General features: G+C 39.8%; 1 protein-coding gene across 3 annotated transcripts in view; it reads right to left on the bottom strand.

Annotated features, from left to right (window-relative positions):
* The window catches only part of THSD7A (thrombospondin type 1 domain containing 7A), a 215,426-nt gene that overhangs the window by 57,742 nt on the left and 136,110 nt on the right, over nucleotides 1-21,574 (bottom strand). For all 3 annotated transcript variants that reach the window (XM_081882805.1, XM_081882806.1, XM_081882807.1), the window contains 5 exons: nucleotides 20,187-20,421; nucleotides 18,524-18,639; nucleotides 13,761-13,893; nucleotides 9,219-9,322; nucleotides 133-327 (listed from right to left, as the gene is read on the bottom strand). In XM_081882805.1, the coding sequence (XP_081738931.1) occupies nucleotides 133-327; nucleotides 9,219-9,322; nucleotides 13,761-13,893; nucleotides 18,524-18,639; nucleotides 20,187-20,421 (783 nt within the window). The remainder of the gene's footprint in view (nucleotides 1-132; nucleotides 328-9,218; nucleotides 9,323-13,760; nucleotides 13,894-18,523; nucleotides 18,640-20,186; nucleotides 20,422-21,574) is intronic.

The raw sequence follows: 21,574 nt of genomic DNA, 5'->3' as shown, positions 1-21,574 counted from the left end.
CCCAACTAGTGTCAACAGTTTCTGCATTTCAGTCATTTTAGGGCTTCTACCTGCTCCCTAAGTAAATTTCTCACTACAGCACTAGTCCTACCACTACCAACAATGTTTCTCTTGGTATTTTCCAACCCTTACCAATAAGAGAGCGCTTTCTTGTCCTAAATGCTCCACAATCCCCATTGCAAGAAGAGAACTTTGACCAGCTTGTGAACTGACAGTCATCTTGGCAAGGGATTTGGCAGGGTTGCGTTAAGGGTGGCAAAGAGCCTGCATGCTTAAGGCATTCGCTGATGTCAGCCTGTCCGCCATCTTGCTTGCGACAAGTAATAGCTGGAAGGAGAGAAGCAGAAAGAATTATAATGAGTTGCTAGGCCTTTTGTAAGCAAGACAATGGAGCACCTAACCACCAGAGTCACCCACATTTGATTTAGCTCAACTGGCAATAGGTTCAAGAACAGTAACATTCTGCTTGGGATCTCTGGTACCATGGAATTGTTTTCAAATTTCAGAAAATGCAAAATGCTGCACGTCTCATATAATTCAGATCAGCAAGTGACATTAAAAATGCAGCACAGAAATACAATACAAGCCATTCTATGAAGGAAGGAATAAATGCCATCTATTATTCTGCCCCATTTTGCTGTATAATTTAACTGCCCTATATTACCAACTTTCCCAAATAATGGGTATACTGAGATATGAATTGGGCTTTTTATAATTTTAAATATACTATAATTATATTCACAGTTGATACACACTTTGAAGAGAAATGTATTTGCTCCATAGGTAAGCAGGAAGGTATGTCTACCTGAAAATGCTTTGTAGCTTGAACATTATATTAAACCTCCATATAAAAACACAAAAGATCTTCTCTCTAGCAATAATGGCATAAGGAGCTTGTAATGGAGAAAACCAATGAATATATTTTAAACACAATTTAACAGTATAATGTATCTAGGTTTAGGTTTTTAAACGCGGTGTAAGTTGCTGGGGATATTTGAGTAACAAGCAACTTGTAATAATAATAATAATGACAACAACAATAGGCATACCAGTAGGTTAGGGAGTGGTAACACATGACCCTCCAGATGTTGCTGTACTACAACTCCCATCAGCCCTACCTAACATGGGCAACAGTTGGGTAGGATGGGAGTTGAAGTCGAACAATGTCTGGAGAACCATGGGTTCATCACCCCTGCCACAGTGCTGCAAATTAGGCTCCATTTTCTCTGAGATTTGCAGTCCTATACACACTTACCTGGAAGTCCCATTGAACTGAGACTTACTTCTGAGTAAAGATGCATAGGCTGTACCATTTATGCAGATTACACTGCATTACTGTTTCTGACCAGCAAATTCTATTTTGCTTATAAGAAATGTGTGGTTGTGTGTGTGTGTGTGTGTGTGTGTAATACTATACCGATGTACCTATTGACTTCAATGGGACTTATTCCCAGTTAAGTGTAATGCAGTCATAATGAAATACCTCAAAAAGAATACTTGAACGCAGCCCTAAACTACACAGTGAACTTCTACACCTTGACTTTGCTCAACAGCTATGCAGCCTGATGTTATGTATTTTTATTCAGAAGTATGCCTCACAGAATTGAATAGGATTTAATCCCAAGCATGCATAGGATTGAATCAAAGGAAAAAGAAAAAATTAACTTTTTACGAGCTGTATGTTCCTGAGTTCTCAACTGCAAGTTGCATGATGAAATGCTCCAATATCAGACAACTGCTGCCTCCCTAGCAAATATTATGATTCCAACTCTTTGAAAATCTATCCTTTATTTGTAGCCCAGGATTCCAAAGGCAGGACCTATCCATGACCCTCACAGTTCCCAGAACTGTAAATACTATTTCACTGTCTCCAAACTCAGTTAATTGGCCTGAGATTAATTTTTCCTGTGTGGTTTAATAAACTCCCCATATCTGAAGAGATGAAATGTGAATTCTAAATGGTAAAATGGCAGCTATAAACTTTCTGACATACTAGCATAACCAAGGAAACAATATAATAAATGTGAACCCACAAATGTGCAAGGCTTTTTAGTGGTGCACAGAGGACTCTTTATGAACAAATACAAATGGAGGGTCATGTATAGTCTTTGCTCTTTCTACATTTATAACTGAAATATACAGTTTTGCCTCCAAGGCACAATTTATAACGGTATAGTATGGAAAGGGACCATGAGGAATTCGAAGGGCGACAACAAAATCTGTGTCGCAACCACCATATGATGCTTAGCTACAAATAGGTTCAGCCACCCAAAAAGCAGTTACAACCCCTAGTCAAGAAAGTCTTGAAGCAATTGTTGTAGAGATAAAATAAGCACTTTGATTAAATTCATTTATTTAGGATTTATATTAGGGGTCTGCATCAACCACAAGATTCAGCGATTCATAAAACAGCCTGTCTCATTGTAAAACACTTTGTGGTCTGCCCAACTCAACTCAGGTCCAGCTCAAATCAACTTCGTTTCTCCTCCCCACATGCACTAATCCAGAAATGACTATGGTTTTTCTCCTTTTGACAGAAGTGGATCAGATCTACAAACATGGTCTTACTGACCAATGGGTCCTGGCAGTGCTATTTTTCTAGAAAAAGAGGTTCCAAAATTCACCCTTGTTCTCTTAGAATGGCAATGGTGTCTATCTGAGAGGTACCAGAACTGAGTTCCAGCAAGTTCTGGCTGAAAAAAAGCTCTTGGTCGAGGAGGGTTGTTGTTTTTTATGTGGGCACCTTTATAATTTGATTTACTAGTTTATTTTTTTAAGGAAACATGTATTTCTTATTTATTTATTGAATAACTGAATGAACTTTACAGGCAAGGTCATCCCTTCTGAGGAACATGAGTTCAGCCAAATATCATAAGGTAGCTGCAGTGCTCTTCTCCTGCAAACTCAGCTGTTTTGAGTTGTGTAAAAACAACAAGAAGAAGAAGGAACCACTTTATTTCCCTTAGCGTTCTGTGGGTAACTGGTCTGAAAGTTGCAGATATGAGACAAGTACCCCTGGGTAACATACATGCCAAATTGCAGTTAAATACATCCAGGGGAAACTGAGCTTGAACATGTTTAAAGTTTTTTTATATATAGGGATTCACTTTCCCTGTGTGACCATTTGCAAGCTTGAATTGTCAGTCACAACAGAGCCTTCTCTCTCCTCTCCCTATCCTGACATTTTTTTCTTAAATTTAGACATCTCAGTCCTACAAAGCTGCTCTTTCCCCCAACACGCTGGGATTGGAGACTGCTGGAAAAACTATTCCCTTCCATTACAAACTACAGTCACAAAGGAGCTCCCTCTCCTGATTCTGGCATCATACTTAAATTAGAGATTGGCCTTTAGTTTCTGCAAAGCTGCTCCTTCTTCCTCATACCCCCACTCTTGCAAAGTTTAAAGACATAGTTTTGCTTTTCATGGACATGTGTCTACAGCTCTTTTTTTTTTTAATGTCTGTATTTCTGAAGTCTACCAAAGGACTACAGGAATTCTGCTTTGGCCCCTAACTGCCTTGTATAAATCCTTCACCTTGTTGAAGTCCCAAATCCCTCCAAGGCACCTTGTCTTGTCTTGCTGTTTAGGATTCATTCAATTCCAGTGCACACATCAATAAATACTCTGATTTTTAAATTAAAAATGAATCAAGTTGCTTACTACTACTACTACTACTACTACTACTACAGCAACAAAACAGTGTTTCCCAAACTTGGGTCTCCAACAGTTTTTGGACTACAACTCCCATCATCCCTAACTGGCAAAACCAGAGGTCAGGGATGGTGGGAATTATAGTCCAAAAACAGCTGGAGACCAGAGTTTGGGAAACACTGCAATAAAATCAGACATATACAATTCCATAGTCAATTAAAACAACAACAACAACAATCTTTATTACGGTCCAGAGACCCAACAAAACATTACAAATCAATATACAGTTCATACAGCCTACCTCCAGGTTAATCAAGCATTTTGTTTAGAATATAGGCCTCATTTGTTCTTGCAAACCACTGCTAAAAACTTTGCCACTGCCAACGTTCTAGCTTTTGTCCGGTCTTCCAGTAGGAACCTAACATAGTGAGCCTCTGATTTTCCAGGGAAAGGCACCAGCAAGGGTAGTATCAGTTCAGCCCTGGCCTGCCCATACTTCGCACAATGCAACAAGATATGATTTATGGAATCAATGTCATGAGCACACAAGCAAAGTCTGTCCTGGTAGGAAACTCCTCTCAACCTACCATCCAGCACTGCAGAGGGGAAGACATTTAGTCTGGATTTGGTGAAAAGCCTTCGATAGTTAGGTACTGTCAGGTTTTTGATGTAAGATGTTAGCTCAAAGACATACCCATATTGAACTCCTGCTGCCAGCGGACTACAGACTGTGTGTGATCGAGATCGCAAGTCACTGTGTGCATTGTGTGCAATTAAAACACTTTTTTAAGCATAAAAAACACAACAAATGAGAGCAGTAAGATAGCAGAATAAACAGCAGAACTAATCTCAGTAAAACTGCAGACTGCATCTTAAAAGTCAGGCTAAAAGAAAAGTCTTTATATGTTGGTGAAAAATAGAGGGTAAGAGAGTCTGATGATGTTTAATGAGGAGGGAGCTGCAAAACTGTAGTGCCATTGCTGAAAAGGCTTTTCTCTTGTTCCTGCCTGCCTAGTACCACATTTCATTTCAGCGAATAATAGTGGTAGTAGTAGTAGTAGTAGTAGTAGTAGTAGTAGTAATAATAATAATATCACCAGCTCATCTTGGATTAACTGAGAGCTGGTTCTTAGGTTCTCTTTCCTTGTTCATGTCTTTAAGATGCATGTAGAAAAATAGGAAGGCGGGAGGAGGAAACTATCTATCTTTGTGATTTCAGAACAGTCAAATGTGTATGTGACACACAGAGCACAGGGGACTAGCTTTGAAAATCTCAGATCTTTTTCATATGTCATCTATAGCATCATAACTTACATGGCACCAGGCAATTGGTATCTGGCCCATTTTCTACTTTGACAGCCAGCAGCTACCCAGAGTCTCGGGTAGAGATCTTTCCTACAGTGGCAGACTTTGTGCTTTCAAATCTCAGCGGCGCCCTGTGCAATGCCAAAACTCAGCACCCTTTGCCCTCGCTTTCTGTGGTTCGTCATAGCTGCAGTGCCCTCTCTTGGAACCCAGTTGTGCTCCCCTAAATCCACCTCTGTTTCTCATCATCCTGTTGTTACCTGATTCTTTTAACTGGAGTTGCCAGAGATTGAACCTGGAACCATCTGCATGTGGACCATCTGCTCTGCTACTGACCCACGTTCTCGCACAACAAGTTTCACTGCCATCTGATTGTTTGGCAGGCAGAGAAGTGCATGAAATGCACCTTCTGAACAAGGCCACCATATCACCAGCCAGCCTGCTATACCTTGTGTCAGAAAATGTGCCAAGCATATCGTCCCGTGGGAATCTGGCATAAAACGATCACAGAAACATGTATGCCCCTTAAGAAATCACCTTAGTGAAAATAAAAGGGTTTGGATAAGATAGATACATTTTAATGGGCTACAGAGCACAAATTATTAGAAGCAAAGAGGTGGTCTGGTTACGCAGCAGACCACATTCTCCCCTGAAATTCTATATTCACTGCACATCCTAATACAATTTAAGTTGCATGCTCCTTCAGCCAAGTCCACATGCTTTATTTACATGGTGAAAATGGCACCTGGGACCAGAAATCAGTCTCTTATCATGCTGTGGCAGACTAATAATTAATCACACCCACTCCCATCAAATTGATTACAGACATTAGTGGCGAGAACACCAAATGTGATTATTCTGAATTAAACACAAATAATTGTAAAATGTTTCCATAAAGAACAAGGATGCAGTTGCCAGCAAAATTTAATTTAACATGGGTTCACTTAACATACGTTTCCCTATTGAACATTTAGGGTCTCCCAGAAGAGTGGTATGAAATAAACTGCGCTTCAAATTTTGTAGACAAAAGACCTTGATATAATTAGGGCTGATAGCGTAGCTTGAACTACACCACAAGGGGCCATAAGCTGATAAATTATTATTGTGGGGATAATTAAATACAAAGTCTGCTTTGTGTATGCAAATGAGGGCCATTTTGGTACTTAGAAAAAACAAAAAACTTTAAGTGCACAGGTCAAACACTGCCAAACCATACTGTGTCTCAAATAAGGATCTTTCTAGCTTACCATAAAATATTATATGGCTTTAACTCTTTGTGATGGGCTATGCTGTCTGATTTCAGCCATATATAGATAATTTCATTCATTACCTCTATCAATCTCTCTTATGTTCAAAGGCAATACTTTATGAGTCCATTGTTCCTTTCACTGCACACATCTACTCTTGCAAAAACATGCCAGTGATGGGAGGAGTCGGAGGCAAAAGTGGACAAAGTATTATGCAAAGTTTACCTTTGTACAATAAGTATGTTCTACACACGCTTGACACATCCTTCTCTATCCTCCTTCCAAGAAGCCAAGAGACATTATCAGAACTGTACCAACACAATTTGTTCATCTTTATCACCAGCAAACTAGAAATGCCGCAGGGGAGATATCAAGAATGGGCCTTCACAACTCATGCACTCCCAAACTTTCACTTTGGGTACAAGAGAGATATGGGGACTTCATCCTTTCCTCAACAACCATTCCCCAACACTACTCCACCAACTGTATTGTCTCCAAGCCAGGCATAGGCAAACTCGGCCCTGCAGATGTTTTGGGACTACAACTCCCATCATCCCGGACCACTGGTCCTGTTAGCTAGGGATGATGGGAGTTGTAGTCCCAAAACATCTGCAGGGCCGAGTTTGCCTATGCTTGCTCTAAGCTTTATTCTGGACCCATGTTTCTGTTGCAAACACAGATCTAGCCTGGATTGGGCTGCAAGTAGAAAAAGCTGGTATGGTGGAGTTGTGAAGGAAAGCTGTCACACAAAACTGTATTCCTCCCCAAAAGTTGCCATTGCAAATCATGGTCCCCTGGGCTCAATTTTCATTGCAAAAGCAGGGGCCTGGCTTTTAAAACACAGGGCTGAGACAGAACATGTAGCTTTGCCCCCTCAGGCTTCACACTTCCTTCGAACTGACAGTTTCCCCAACCAAATAATAGCTTCCCGTCTCCGTATGTATTACTCACCCAAGAGCAAACAGGAAATACGGTGCAGACAGAGCTACATAGGTTTTCAGAAATATATGTTAAAATTCTAAATGTTCAGGACGAGAGTCAGGCAGATACGTACTAGCTTTTCACTGCTCCGAGAGAGTAAAAATATTTTAATTCAAGTGAAATGACCTTTTGCGCTCAAGCCTCTGTGTTGGGTCATTACATAAGAAATGAAACAGGAGAGGCTCTGGCACAATTGTCATTCCTCCACCCTAGAGAGGTTCTTGACCAAAATAGCAAGGCTTTTGTAGGTCAGGCATGAAATGTTGTAGAGTCGCTGTGTCAAGGGAGAGCTAAGCATGCTCTACACAGCATTGTACTTCGTTTCCACTGTGATTTTTCCGACCGTCTCTTACAAGAAAACCAAACATCAGTCTATTTATTTCTTCTTCCTGAGAAGATGTGTGGCTTTAGAGACATAAGATTTAAAAGTTAGCTAAGCCTTTTGAAAAAGGTCAGAATCCGGGTAAGAGCTCTCGCTCACGCAATTTCATTTTTAGTCCAAATTTTCATGCTGCGTTTCTTAACAGTGCTTCTTGAGCCTCCATTATCAAGGCTTCCCCCCCTTTTTTTTTAGAAATTTCCCTCGCCTGATTGCAGATGCACAGTGCTTTCCCACAATATGGTGATCGTCTTTAAATAACAATCTTTGGCATGGGGTAAAATTTGTTTTATTTTGCTGTTTCTATGCTCAGCTATATAAATAGGAGAAGGGGGGAGGAAACAGTTGATTAAAAAATAAAATAAAGACATGCTCTTGCTGACAAAAACCCAAAGAAAATTGGCCCCAGTCTAAAGTTGTGACATGTTCATTTTACACAGGCGTGATTTGCAATAAAAGCTCAATTACACAGGACAGCTAGAATCAAAGCTGTCTTGGAGGAGGACTCCTTCTGCTAAATTTCTGATTCATGTTGGCACTTTTGCAGCCACACAAGCTCTGTGTGTGTTTAAAAAAGCTGAACAAATGCTAATATATTAGGCTTTAATTATAAAATCAAGGCATGGGTTTGTTCTAATAATGTCTGTGAGCTGACAAGTGCAGCCTCTTCCTTATGTGCTTTACCCATTTCTGCTCTTCTGCATCTTTATTTCATTTCCAGTTTGTCCATGATAAACAGCACCATAGCCAAATATGAACTGCTGAGGTATGCTCACCCCATGTCACCATCAGAACTATTGCAGCTATAGTGCTAACCCAGCAAAGTGGGTCAAATGCCAAGGTTGACCGCTTGCCAGTGGCAGCAGAACAGGTCTGCATTCATACAATTTACAACACTGCACTGTTTACTTTTCTTTCTTTGCAAAATCCGGAGCAAATTGGTCAAAATATATACACATTTGTATTGTTTATTTTTCTTTCTTTGGAAAACCCAGGGCAAATTGGTCAAAATATATACAGATTTGTAAAACCGACATATATTGGACAGGGCACAGTATTCAAAATGTCCACTTTTTCTTTTCTTTTTTAAAGGTGTGTACACATAACCCTGATTATCTCTCTCAAATAATATGGATGAATCCCAGCTTCTTAGAAGAGCAAGGATGAAAAGAACTGCAGGATAAGAATCTGTGCATATCACATTTACACAATAGACAATACTTAACTTGCAATGAAATTATGAGGATGATGAATTTTATTTCAATTTATATCCTGCTCTTCCTCCTAAAGGAGCTCAGGCAGAGGACACAACAATATCAAATGTTCTAAAAACTTTATCTCAGGTCAGTGATTTCAGGCATTAATTATTTGAGTAACTCCAATACCTTTCACACAATATCATGTTAATAACTCCAGTTCAACAGTTCTGTGAAGACAAGACACCCCAGGGTACCTCCCTGGTTTTCAACAACTTCATGCTAATGCCTGATTTGTTACTGCTGTTGATTTTACGAAGTCTAAAACTCTTAGCACTTGCAGCCGACAGGGGTGTCAGGAATCCACATGAGGTTGTGATAGAGCACAATGATAATCTATTGTGATAATTAACTGTGCTAGTGATTGATAGCATAAATTACAGTGACAATTTTCTAACCTCTTGCTTGTAGACCGGGCCCACATGTCTCCTGGGCGCCGGGGCTGCCTTGACGAACATTCCATGGTGCGAGTTGACACCTGCGCCATTTATGTGTCTTCCACCTATAGCAGAAAAATACCATGTGAATGCAAGCCATTTGTCAGAGCTTTAGATGAGCAAATGTGCAAATAGCACAATATTAAGACCAATCTGTTCTCCTCCTTGCCACCTTCTGTCCCCTCAATTTTCTTCGCTCTAAAATTGCTGTTGCCTTAACTAAAAGTTGAGGGTAATCTACATATTTTTAGCTGCCGCTTGTCCTCATATCTGAAGAAATATACATAAAAGACCATTTTCTTGCAGGTGAAGTCTACAACAATATTTGCATTACCAATGTTTATAATTCTGGTTTATGTCCTAGACTAGACAGTATTAAAGTGATGCAAACAAGGTTAAAAAGCATTCCTAGCCTCACATGTGGCTAAATAATCTTCCATATATTAAAAAATAAATAAATCCCTGTACAAAACAATGTGGGAAACCTTCCAAGCCCCCCCTCACCCAATGTCACTGAGTCACAACACCCATCAACCCCAGCAAGCGTGGCCAATGGCTAGGGATTATGGGATATGTAGTTCAGCCTACCATATAAGCTGCTTGGTTGTAGACCAAATATTCTACTCTCTTGTATATGCTTAACAAAGCATATACTGATCAGTTTTGGCTCCCAGCTGCATCTACCTGTGGGCATACGTTATGTTTAGGAAAGGGGCATAGCTCAGTAGTAGAGCATTTGTCTTTCTTACCAAAGGCGCTAGGTTCAATCCCTGACATCTCCAGTTAAAGCTAGGAGGCAGTCCAACCTGAGTCAGTATAAGACAACTTCCTACGTTCCCATATCATGTAGTTCTACTACATGTAGAAATGTAACATGTAAATCAAATCTGGGACCCTAATTCTCAGTGAGGTACTAAAGTTTACGAAGCAAACTTACATCTGGGTTGTGCCTCTTCAGACTGTGGTTGGAGACAATCACAGCCTTCTATGTGACATATCATTTTGTTCAGGGACCTTTTTTTAATCCAGAATATTACTTTTTATAAGGAAGTGGGAGTATGGCTTCCCACTTGCAGTCTGAAACGTTAAGCCCAGGTTTATCACCTCTCTTAGATTATGGAAGAAACGAGCAACATTTTCGTCACTGATCATGCATTATCAGTGCTATTTAAGCCAAAAATTCACAGAAACCTTTAGTTATTCTGTTGGTAGAATGAGTGCTGCATAACTCACTTTGGAATTTCAGTTGAGTTATGCAGAACTGCATCAGATAAAATATGTGCATCTAGGCTATTTTTGATGCTCTAAATTTGCTTTAGTGAAAAAGCCTTTCTACTGTGCTTCTCTATAGAGGTCATTTTAATTATAGGGTTTTGCTTTTCTAAAAGTTCTTCCACATATTGACTTGGAAAATGCAGGTCCAACACAATATGAATTCACTGTCACTCTGAATAACAAAATGGAAGGGAAGCCACAGTTAAATAACCAAAATGAAGGCTTACAGAATTATTTAGGCACCTGTTCTACTCAATAATTTATTGCCTTCTGTATATTTATTCAAATACCTATGGGTACCTGGCTCATAAATATACATTTCACACGTAAGGGCTACTCATAGCTATATGCTTGGTGCTGCTCAACAGCTTTAACAAAAAAAAGACAGGTCATCATTCCAAGTTCCTGTATTTAAAACATGCCTGAAATTATCCAGAGTATCCACCATTTTCAACATATTTTCACATCAAATTTAGGAAATAATACATAGGGCTTTTCACAGTGCAGTATTTATACAGAGAGAACCACCGTATATAGATATTGCACTGTGAAATGTCCTTTGTATTATTTTCCATATTGGATATTCGCCGTCTTGTTCCATCAGTCATTGCAATAGACTTGAATTGTTTGGAGTGAAATGATTATGGGCATGGCTGCTATAATTTGGTTGCTTCAGTAACAAGCATGGTCTAGCTAGAAGTAGCTTAGCCTGCTCTACAAAAAATAAATGTGATTTGATTTTTATATACTTGTTCTTGAACCAAAACAAGAGTCAAGTAATTCTCTTTCGTATAGTTTGTGCTGCTAACCGAATGGGAAATAAACTACTGTTCATGTTTGGTGTATCTGCACAAAACAAAACGAAGAACTTTACTGCTGAAGTTACTGCTAGAGTAAACTGCCATAAACTTAGAATAAACCTAGGAAAGAATAATGGCAAGAGAAAATAAATTATCCCCAACATTTGGAGTGTATTTTTGGCTGCCTCAAGTCCTGCAATTACATTCTCAAAGAACCATCAAATAGATATTCTACAATCTCCTAATGGATTTTAAGTGTATGTCTCTGATAGAGGCTCAAGGTAACCCCTTGCTTGAATAACCTTTATTTATATTGCACTGTCAAGTAAAATCACAGGAAGGACATTTCAACAGGGACAGGTGGGTAGAGGAATTGGATCAGAGTAAAGGCTTCTCCTCCCTGGTCTGCCACCCAGGCTCCACCCCTCAGCTTGCCCCTGATAGGCTAATTTCAAACTTCAAGATGGCGGCCAGCTGGGGAGGCATTCCAAAGGCCAGCCACCATGGCAAAGTCATTTCACCCCCTTGGTGTTTGAGGGGCTGCCATGCTGGGCCATAACGCCACCTAACTCCAGACCAGATAAGCGGCCACTTTCTGAACAGGAGCTTCCATGTGCTGTGAGAGATGGGGAATGAATTGAGAGAAGAGCTGCAGGGAGGAGGACTGCCACAATAGGCTGCCATCTAATGAGTGTAAGTTAACTGTATTGAACCTTCATGGAATGCCTTGTGAAATGGAGATGATTCTGTTTTGCCTTGTACACTACTACTTTTATTTCTGTATTCATTTCTATTCTCTCTCCTGTTCAGCTTTAAGACTGGGTTAGTGCATTTGCACTGTTTTATATAGTGTCACATGGATTGATTTTTAAAAATGGTGTATTGACATATTTACTTTGGCTGGTGTCCAACTAAGTCATATTAAAAGCACACCCACTGAAATTAATGTATCCAAATTCGTCATATCCATTATTTTCAATGGGTCTACTCTAAGACGTTGGTTACAACCCATTATGATTATTTGCACTTGTTTTTAATATGGCTTGCACCCAATGCTAGTCCTACTCAGAGCAGACTGACTGAAATAAATGGACATCACAAACGTGGCTCCATTAATTTCAGTGGATCTGCTTTGAGGAATACTTAGCTGCACAAAACCCTAAATTTTCTGAATGGCTATTGCTGTCCATTCGATTTGTTGTGATCTGCTTCAGACACAATGTTGTAAGAAAGTAGCATACAAATAAACTGATGGTGATAACTTGTTAACTGCCTCCAAGTGACCTATGACACATTTACATCACAATATAAACACATTTACACAAGAAGCACAAGAAACTCGTAACAAAAAACACACAATGCAATGATGATGGAAATTCCTATTTGGAGCTCAAAGCTGCCAAGGAAATGGGCACTTGCTCTGCAAATTTGAATGGGACATGCTTCCACTTTCAGTATGGAAAGATAAAAGATAATGTGGTGTATTGCCTTCAGCTGTGTACTGGACCTACATCACCTATATATGTCATGAAGATGGATGGATTGTGTGTATAAACCCAGCACAAGACCAGAATTAGATGAGCCATTCTTCATAAACAAATTCTCCTTATATTCTATCTGGGTATTACTACCACCTTTTCTCTGTGGGAAAGCCACAGGAAATAGACACTACTATTTCAATGACAGTGGAAATCACTAATAACACCATCACCTGATTAGGCCATGGATTTTATTTCCAGACCCCAAAGTGAAAACGTTCCTTTGGCTCCAAGATTGGCCATCACGATATTTACCCCACATTAAAAAGATGTCTGACCTATCATCCTTATTCTATGAGTGATATTATCAGACACAATGGGATGAATTCACCAACGCTTTGCAAATGAGGTAATCGTGGCATTTGAAAGCAGTCGGAGCATGTTACTGTCTGAACAAGCCATTTTTGTATTGCTAAATTAAGATGACAAATTGCCTGTGAAACTCAGGCAATATCCCATTATGGGGAGAAGGAATTAATGCCAGAGCTCAGAAAGCTCCTTTGTGGCTTGGCTGCTTTCTGCTAATGTTTTGCTACAAAGATAGCAACAGCCACCTCCACCTGTCAGAGACTCTGCCCACAAGAGACCTAGATGGCGTAGTGTTGTTATGGTGCCACACATTCTCCCAAAGAACCCGAATAGCATTGATAATGCTAATAATGCTTGCTAAATATTACTTACACAACACACATAGGAATCTTTACAATGCCTCTGTAAAAATAGGCCTTTTTTTTTTTTTTGCTGAAAGGTAATATACAAAAACTAGAAGTAGGAAGCTCTGGAGTACAAAACATCTAAGGTAGATTCCTCACAGAAGACGACAAATTCCCTCCCTTCCTGAATACATACAAATCTCACAAAAACAAGTTATTTTTTGACAGAAACTCTACCTGAAAAACAAGCAGACAGGAGGAGCTTCACAATCTTTTTCTTCATACAAAGTATCTGGGCAGTCTCGGCCGCCATTCGCAGGGAGTTGCAAGATCACTCGATGCCGAGATTGTTTTGTCACTTTCATATCCCCTGCAAATGAACATACAGTGCACTTTACTCTCCTCACACCACATACACAAGTTGAACAATCATGTTGAGATCACAGTAAATAGCTGCAGAAATACACTGTATAGAATAGATTAGGTAAAGGTAAAGGTACCCCTGACAGTTAGGTCCAGCCGCGGACCACTCTGGAGTTGCGGCGCTCATCTTGCTCTATAGGCTGAGGGAGCTGACGTTTGTCCGCAGACAGTTTCTGGGTCACGTGGCCAGCATGACTAAGCTGCTTCTGGCGAACCAGAGCAGCGCACGGAAACACCATTTACCTTCCCACCAGAGCGGTACCTATATATCTACTTGCACTTTGACGTGCTTTTGAACTGCTAGGTGGGCAGGAGCTGGGACCAAACAACAGGAGCTCACTCAGTCACCCTAGGCCCTAGGCTCTGTGGTTTAGACCACAGCGCCACCTGCGTAAATACACTGTATAGAATAGATTAGCACCTGGTTAAAAGCTTTCTGCCGTGTACATGAAGAGGAATATAGCGTCTTGAAACATATTTGTACATACAGTACATGAAAGTTTGGCGAATTAAGGCAATCCCAATATAGTGGTGGCATCAATGTATTTTCCTCAGAGCTCAAAAATTCTATATGCATCTTTCAAAAAATTCAGACATGCAAGCTTTTTCTAAGGGTTTGTAATATAAAAGCAACACAAACTGAAGTATCAGCCAACTACTGAATCAATAGTACAGTCCTATATAACAGCCAAAAACACATGGATGCCATAAGACTTTTCTTCTTCATCTCAATGTAGATGGACTTCCCCTTTTCTTCTACTTGATTGTATCTCAGTAAGCTCTTGATCTCACACCCAGTTCATTTGGTGTGTGTGTGTTATAGTTGTATTATTTCATCTGTTTGTTGTGTATATATATATTCTCTTTATTACATAATTGAAAATCTAATTAAAAAAAACTAATTACTGAATCAATACAATTCTGGCCTTGACAAACCATATAAGTAAGGAATTGAAAAACCCAAATTTGGAACTGGCATATGAATTAGGTACAATTACCGTATCTATTATCTGCTCAGAGTAGAGTAGGAATTGGTTTATTGGATTTTAATATTGTATGATTATATGGTTCTAAATGTCACTGGGACCTTGCAATGAAGGGCAGGTAAGAAAACTCTTAAATAAATAAATACATTACATTTAGAACAGCAAAATTCATTGCAGCAGCATTATAAAAGCATTGAAAACTTACTGATTCAAATTAAGGCTGCAATTGTCGCATGTTAGGTAGATTTATTTTCCCTCTCCGCTGCTATGTGATTGCAATCTTGAACAAATTGGACTGATTCATTATGTTTACTGGCATGCTATTTCCCCCTTCAGTTTACACATTTTAGTATGTAGGGGTTTTTTTAAAAGAAAAAAGGAAGAAGGAAGGAAAGAGCCACACTGCTACTAGAGAACAACAGATGTGCCACACTGTATATTATATTGTATTTGTCCTGTTGAAAGGAGTGTGCTCAGTTTCTCTCCCTCCCATCATATTAAACCTCCCAGGCTCCACATGCTCTTTATTCCCTCAAAAGGTTACAAGTTTAATCTGTCTAATCCTTTATTAGTTGGGGAATACTCTAATCAGCAACTAGAACAACGGTAAAAGTGACTTTGTATTTGTCTCTGGCCCCCCAACCCCAACACAGAGCATTAGCTGTGAACTATAAAGAGTATCTTTTCAGGGCAACAATCCCATGCCTTTTGAAAGTAGGTGGCAATGAGTGAGCACCCTACGCCACAGGAGGATTAACACACATGAACGAGGTATTAAATTATTGACTGCAGCTATGATCGTGCATATTAAGATGAATGCTTCCCGCTAAGCTCAAAAAGAGAAAAAGGGATAAGGCAGAAATATCTGGGCAACGTTAAGTCAGTGGGGGGGGGGGAATGTTCTGTAACTATAATTACAATGCAAGATGTGGAATTGCTACAGAATGCAGTAAGCATTAAACATCTGGCAGTATGTGCTAAAATAAGATACTTATAATTTGAATGTAGTTGTTGGTTCAAACCAAAACCTTAAAAGAAACCACTAGCACCAATCTCTTTTCTTATTCCCATCTTCCAAGAAAATAGGCAAAAGGAAAGCATAAAAGTAAGGAAAGCTTTGCTCAAGCATTTTTTTTTAATGACTTATAAGGAGGGCAGAAGCCACCTGCACCTCTGGACCATGTCCCTAAAGTGCAATTCATCAATTACTGCTATATCACAAACTCTCCGTTCATTTAAATGTGGCCCTCCTAGAAGCTCAACTAATACCAAGACAAATCACAAATGCATGGTGAGCTCATAGGAAAAATATATAGACCCATTGTTTTAAACGTTTGGACCTACTAATGCAAGAGGCCCCTGTTTGTTGGATTTCTAATCAAAAGATCAAAAAAGTCAAAAGGGACCAACAAAGATATTGCCCAGAACACAGAGAATTAAAGAAAGGCAGAGAAGGGCAGTAAGAAAACAAATTGTGAAAGCATTGTTGCAATGATTGCTTTGCACCACACCTATGCACATCAAAACAGGATGGTTTTGATGGCCAGGTTTATGCCAGAAGGTGAGCGATATGTATGTTTTACATTAATTTATCCATGTTGTTACTAAGTGCTGTTTTGTACTTCAAGCCCTCAGGCTGGGCAGGCTACAAACAAAGATGCTCTTCAACGTTTATATTGAGCTTCTGGGAGAGGTCATTGGAGGATTTCAGGTACAATATTATCAATATGCAGATGACACTCAATTCTATTTCTGTGTCATCAAAACAGGCTGTGCAAGTGCTAGACTGCTGTGATATTGACCAATAAAGTCATGCTGAATCCCAGCAAAATCCAGGAATCTAGGAATTGGCTGTGGATTCAGGAATTGGGGCTGCACTTAGCGGAAGGAGCAGGTACATCGTCTGGAGGGTAATCCACCTTTTTTACTGGAGCTCCAAGTGTCATCAATGATGTGAAGCACCTATGAGTAGCTATGCCTGCTTTGCCAAAACAACCATTCATAGACTATGATAACCTACACTAATGCTACACTAATCCATGTTCTGGTACCTCCTGGCTAAATTACTGTAATGTGCTGTATATAGGACTACATCTGAAGGTAGTTCAGAAGCTTTATAAGTTAGCACTGGCTATTGCAGAATATAGCAGCAAGTATATTGACTGGCTTAGCATTTTGGAGGCATGTTACATAGGTTGTCTAGAACTTGAACAGGTTGCTTATATGCTACTAAATCCAATTCAAAGCATTCATGCTAGCTTATAAAGCTCTAAACACCCAAATATATGAAGCAGCATTCCTCTCTGTACCAGTCCACTCATGTATTGAGATCTACAGGGAAGCCCCTTCTTTTGGTGCCTGCATAAAGGGAAGTTCATTCTTCAGTGACATGAGACAGGGCCTTTCCTGTAGTGGCATTTCACTTGCACCTTGCTCCATCCCTGTATATCTTGTAGTATGGTTTGAGTATGCACCTCCTTTCCCAACATTTTGTGGGGTTCTGAGATCAGGTAGCTAGCTCTAAAATTAGAAGCATGCACTTGCTGTATTGCTCAGATGTGATTGTACAAAGTAAGCCACTCTGAGATCATATAAGGTAAAGGAAAGCAAAAGGAATGAATAAGATATTATTGAATAAAAAAAAGAAACCTAACTAAGCATAGCAACCGTTGCACAGAGTAACATACAACAGCTTGATCCAGGCGATCCTTAAATACTTGTGATCTCCTGCTCATTTATGGACTCCATCTGTGCAGAGACTTCTCTGAAAGCTTCATTGTCTGGGAAGTTTTGAAGGCATGAATGTTGAATTAAGGGACAGGGGGATCCCACGCCTGCCAATGATATTTTGGGGCACAGTATTGCTCTATAAGTTGCTCTCTCTCCTTCTGCCCACAGTTATACAGAAGTCATTAGGGTTCTCCTGCTATGTATGCTATCAGCACTATTTCTTTCCTCACAGTAAGCAAGAGCAGGGGTTTTTCCCATCTGGAACTTGCTGGAACTCAGTTCTAGCATCTGTCAGGTGGGTGCCATTGCCATTATGAGAGAACAAGGATTCATGGTGATTTTTCTTTTTCTAGAAAAATAGCACTGGGCAAGAGGGCTATTCCTCCCATATCATGTGATAAAGGAACTGTAAAGAGTCCAATGCAGCAAATAGGAGAAAGGTAGTCTTGGTAGAGGCCCCACCACAAGGTGGGGGCCTCAATTTGCCTTGGGCCCAAATCTATATTTAAATATTTGTAATCCAAATCTGATGAGCACCACATAGTAACCATGGTGGATCGAGCTTATTTTAAATAAACATTGGTGACTGAGTGGACACAATCCAGAGGGGATTGAAATTGTTTTGTGTCTCACTGAAATCTTCCAAAGTGGAAACTTCGTTACAGTATGGTGCAGGGACAAAAGCCATTTTTGAAAATACACCCAAGTTTTTAAACAAGAGTTACATTCTGTGGATCACACCCTAAGCCAAAATTGTGTATTGTCAAAACACATTGGATTCAAGGGCGATTGGGTTTGCCAAAGTCCTTCTTCCCCAGACGCCTGCCCCCTTCCCACCCTCTTTTTGGTTTTTACAATTACCTTCTTGACATGATGAAGGGCATGGTGTCCAATCGCTGTAAGGTGTCACAATGCAGTCTTTCCTACAGGGTAGCAAGCAAGGTCTAACGGTCTCAGGACGAAGGCTTTCAGGACACCTAAAATGGGCAGTGACAAAGGATAGAATGAAAAGTAAGTGGTAGGCCACATTAAATGCAGGCATTAAAAACTATTATACTGGCATGAACATGTTGTCAGGGAGATATACGTGAACTTGGGGGGCAGGGACCCAATCAAGAAGGAGTTCAAGAGAACCAGTATTGGGGGAATGGCCCATATACACTGTCCATTCCCCCCACTTTGACCTTCCCTTACATATTACTTTCTTTGCATCCCAATAGTACAGGGTGTCTCTCCATTGAAAGCCACAAGAAGGGCTGAATGATGACAAGAGAGCTATTCCACCTGATTTTCAGTTATCACAGGGAGGTACGAAAGGAATTCTGCTCCCTATGTATTTTTTAGCAATACTAAAGTTGTATAATTTGTCATATCACCATACCTATCACATAACTGAGTGTGGGCGATTCCTTGTTCTGTGATGACCAGGAGCTTGGATGAAATTATATGTGTGCATGTGTACACACACACACACACACGAACTAGCTATGCCATGGTATAATTTTTTAATCTGAAATCAGGACTCTTTTTTTGTGCATGTATAGGAAGAGGAATCCACATCTAATCAGCTCCTGGGGAACACACGACACCCTCACCATTCAGGAGGTGAGCTGCAATTTCACCATGTGTCACTGATTATCAAAAACTTTGAATAAAATTTACATCATATGGTGGATCTATTGTCTTGTACCTACCACAGCTGGTCATCTGAGAATGCTTTAATGACCCATATTATTTATTTAATATATTTATTAGCCACTTTTTTCCAGAAAGGTGAACTCAAAGCAAAAACAAAAACATTAAAAGCAAGTGTAAAAACATCCTAAAATGCTCACCAATAACATATAAATAAAAAGACTTGGTCATTTAATGTCGATGCCTGATTTCATCTAGTTTATACATTTGCATTTAGTTGCTAGCTTGCCTTTAAAGCAAGCTACTGAGATTATAGCTCTATAGCTATATCCGTCCATTCTCTCCTCTGTTTATGGCTTTCCACCCTATTCAAGGTCAAATTGAACTGAAGTAATATAAGCTGAAGTCTGTTACTTTGAAAGTTACGCCAATAATATTGATCTTGTCATATCACAATAATCCCTCCTATTAAGAAGAGTTTAAAACATGGTTCTCATTTACACTTTCACGTACATCTCCTCCTATTTAAAAACTTATTAAGTAGATTAACATGGTGGTTCAAGGGATCAAGCAGCATATTTCTTTTTGCTTCACAAGATTGTACTCCTTATATACCGTCATTAACTTATTATTTGCATTACTCAAACAGCAAAATGTAAACATTATGATCTGTTATGCAAATTTGGAAACAAAGAACAATTCTGAGAGACGTTGTGATTGCATGAGCTGGAACTCAATTGTTACGTTCATTTTTATTATAAATTCAGACAAAACACATTTTAGTAGGCTATGTTATAATGGAGCTACACAGAGAAAAAGTGAAAAGGGCAAATAATTAGGAGGTTTGGCCAATCAAGGTTTTGAGTACCAGAATTTCTATTATATTTACTTTTTGGGTCCAACTTGTCCCACGTTGACCCTCAAACAGATGACTTTCCTTGTTTGCATCCCAACAGCACAGGTGGCCTCTCCATTCCAGCCTGCAGAAGAATTGAATGCCGACACAGTGACATCCTCTACACACTGGCCCCAAGGTCCTGTTTGCCAGTGATACACTGTGCATGGATGTTCATTGCAGCTCCGTGTTTCCTGCAGCAAACTGCTGTTTGGGCACTGAAGTCCTCCTGGAAAAAGCAAGCGCACAGTGGCGGGGGAAGAAAATCATTGCGACAATAATTTAGGAAAAACAAGCTCAATAAACAAACTTGGTTTTTACTTCTTTGTTCTCAGGGTATGAAATTTAAATGAAGGCAATGTGTTGATATACAGGGATGAGGATCACAAACTCCCATCATCTCAGACCACAGTCTAGGCTGGCTGAGGCTGATGGAAGTATCTGGAGGGCAACAGGTTCCTTTAAGCCTACAATTCTTTGGACTGTGATACTTCAGACTGCAGGTTAGGGGCTCTCACATGTCTAAATGCTCCTCTATATAGAAAATAAATCAGCCCTTGCACACAAAGAAAACTAAGGATGAAAGGTTCCAGCCTAGCCTTCTCCCTGAAATCTAGTTTTCTATGGGCGGGTGTTAGTTTTTAATAGAGAACATTCAATCATGTGGGCTCTCACCTACAGTCTGAATGACACAGCCCAAATAAAGGTTTACCCCTTCAAAACTAGTCTAGGCCTAAGACCCAGGTTTGGATGTAACGTATCTTGGCTTATTAATAGAAATATGCATCATTGTGCTCTCATATTCCACTCCTTCTCTACTGCCCTTCTCACTCAGTGCACAATTGAAAATGCCAAGAGCAACGAGGAATGATTAAAAGAGCTGGACATGTTTAGCATGAAGAACAGAAGGTTAGGGTAAGGCATGGGCAGGATGGTCTTCAGACATCTGAAGGGCTGTCATAAAGAAGACTGAGAAGATGACAGGACCAAAACTAGACTGAAATTGCAGGGAAGGAAATTTCAGGTTGACCTTAGGAGCAGCTTTCTAATGGCAAGAACTGTTCAACGGTGGAACAGACTACCTCAGCAGGTGGTAGGTCATTCTTTGCAAAGACTGGGTGGCAATCTATTGGTGATCTATTAGGATGAACTTTGGCTATTTACAAGCAGTAAGTATATTTTGCAACTCAGCAAGCTGGGAAGATGAGAACATATTTACTATTCAGCACTGAACCACCACCCCCTTAAAGAATTTTATGCCAGCCGGCCAGAGGGCATGCTGGGTTCTTATCCAAAAGCTGCTTAATACTAACTGTTATTATATCTAGTGTATAATGTCAAAAGAAATAAAACAAAAATCCAATGCACTTTAGTGGTTGAGA

This window comes from Podarcis melisellensis, assembly GCF_964234715.1.
Source record: "Podarcis melisellensis genome assembly, chromosome: 12".
NCBI lineage: Eukaryota > Metazoa > Chordata > Lepidosauria > Squamata > Lacertidae > Podarcis > Podarcis melisellensis.
Note: the sequence above shows the minus strand (reverse complement) of the source record. Positions and strands in the feature narration are given on the sequence as shown.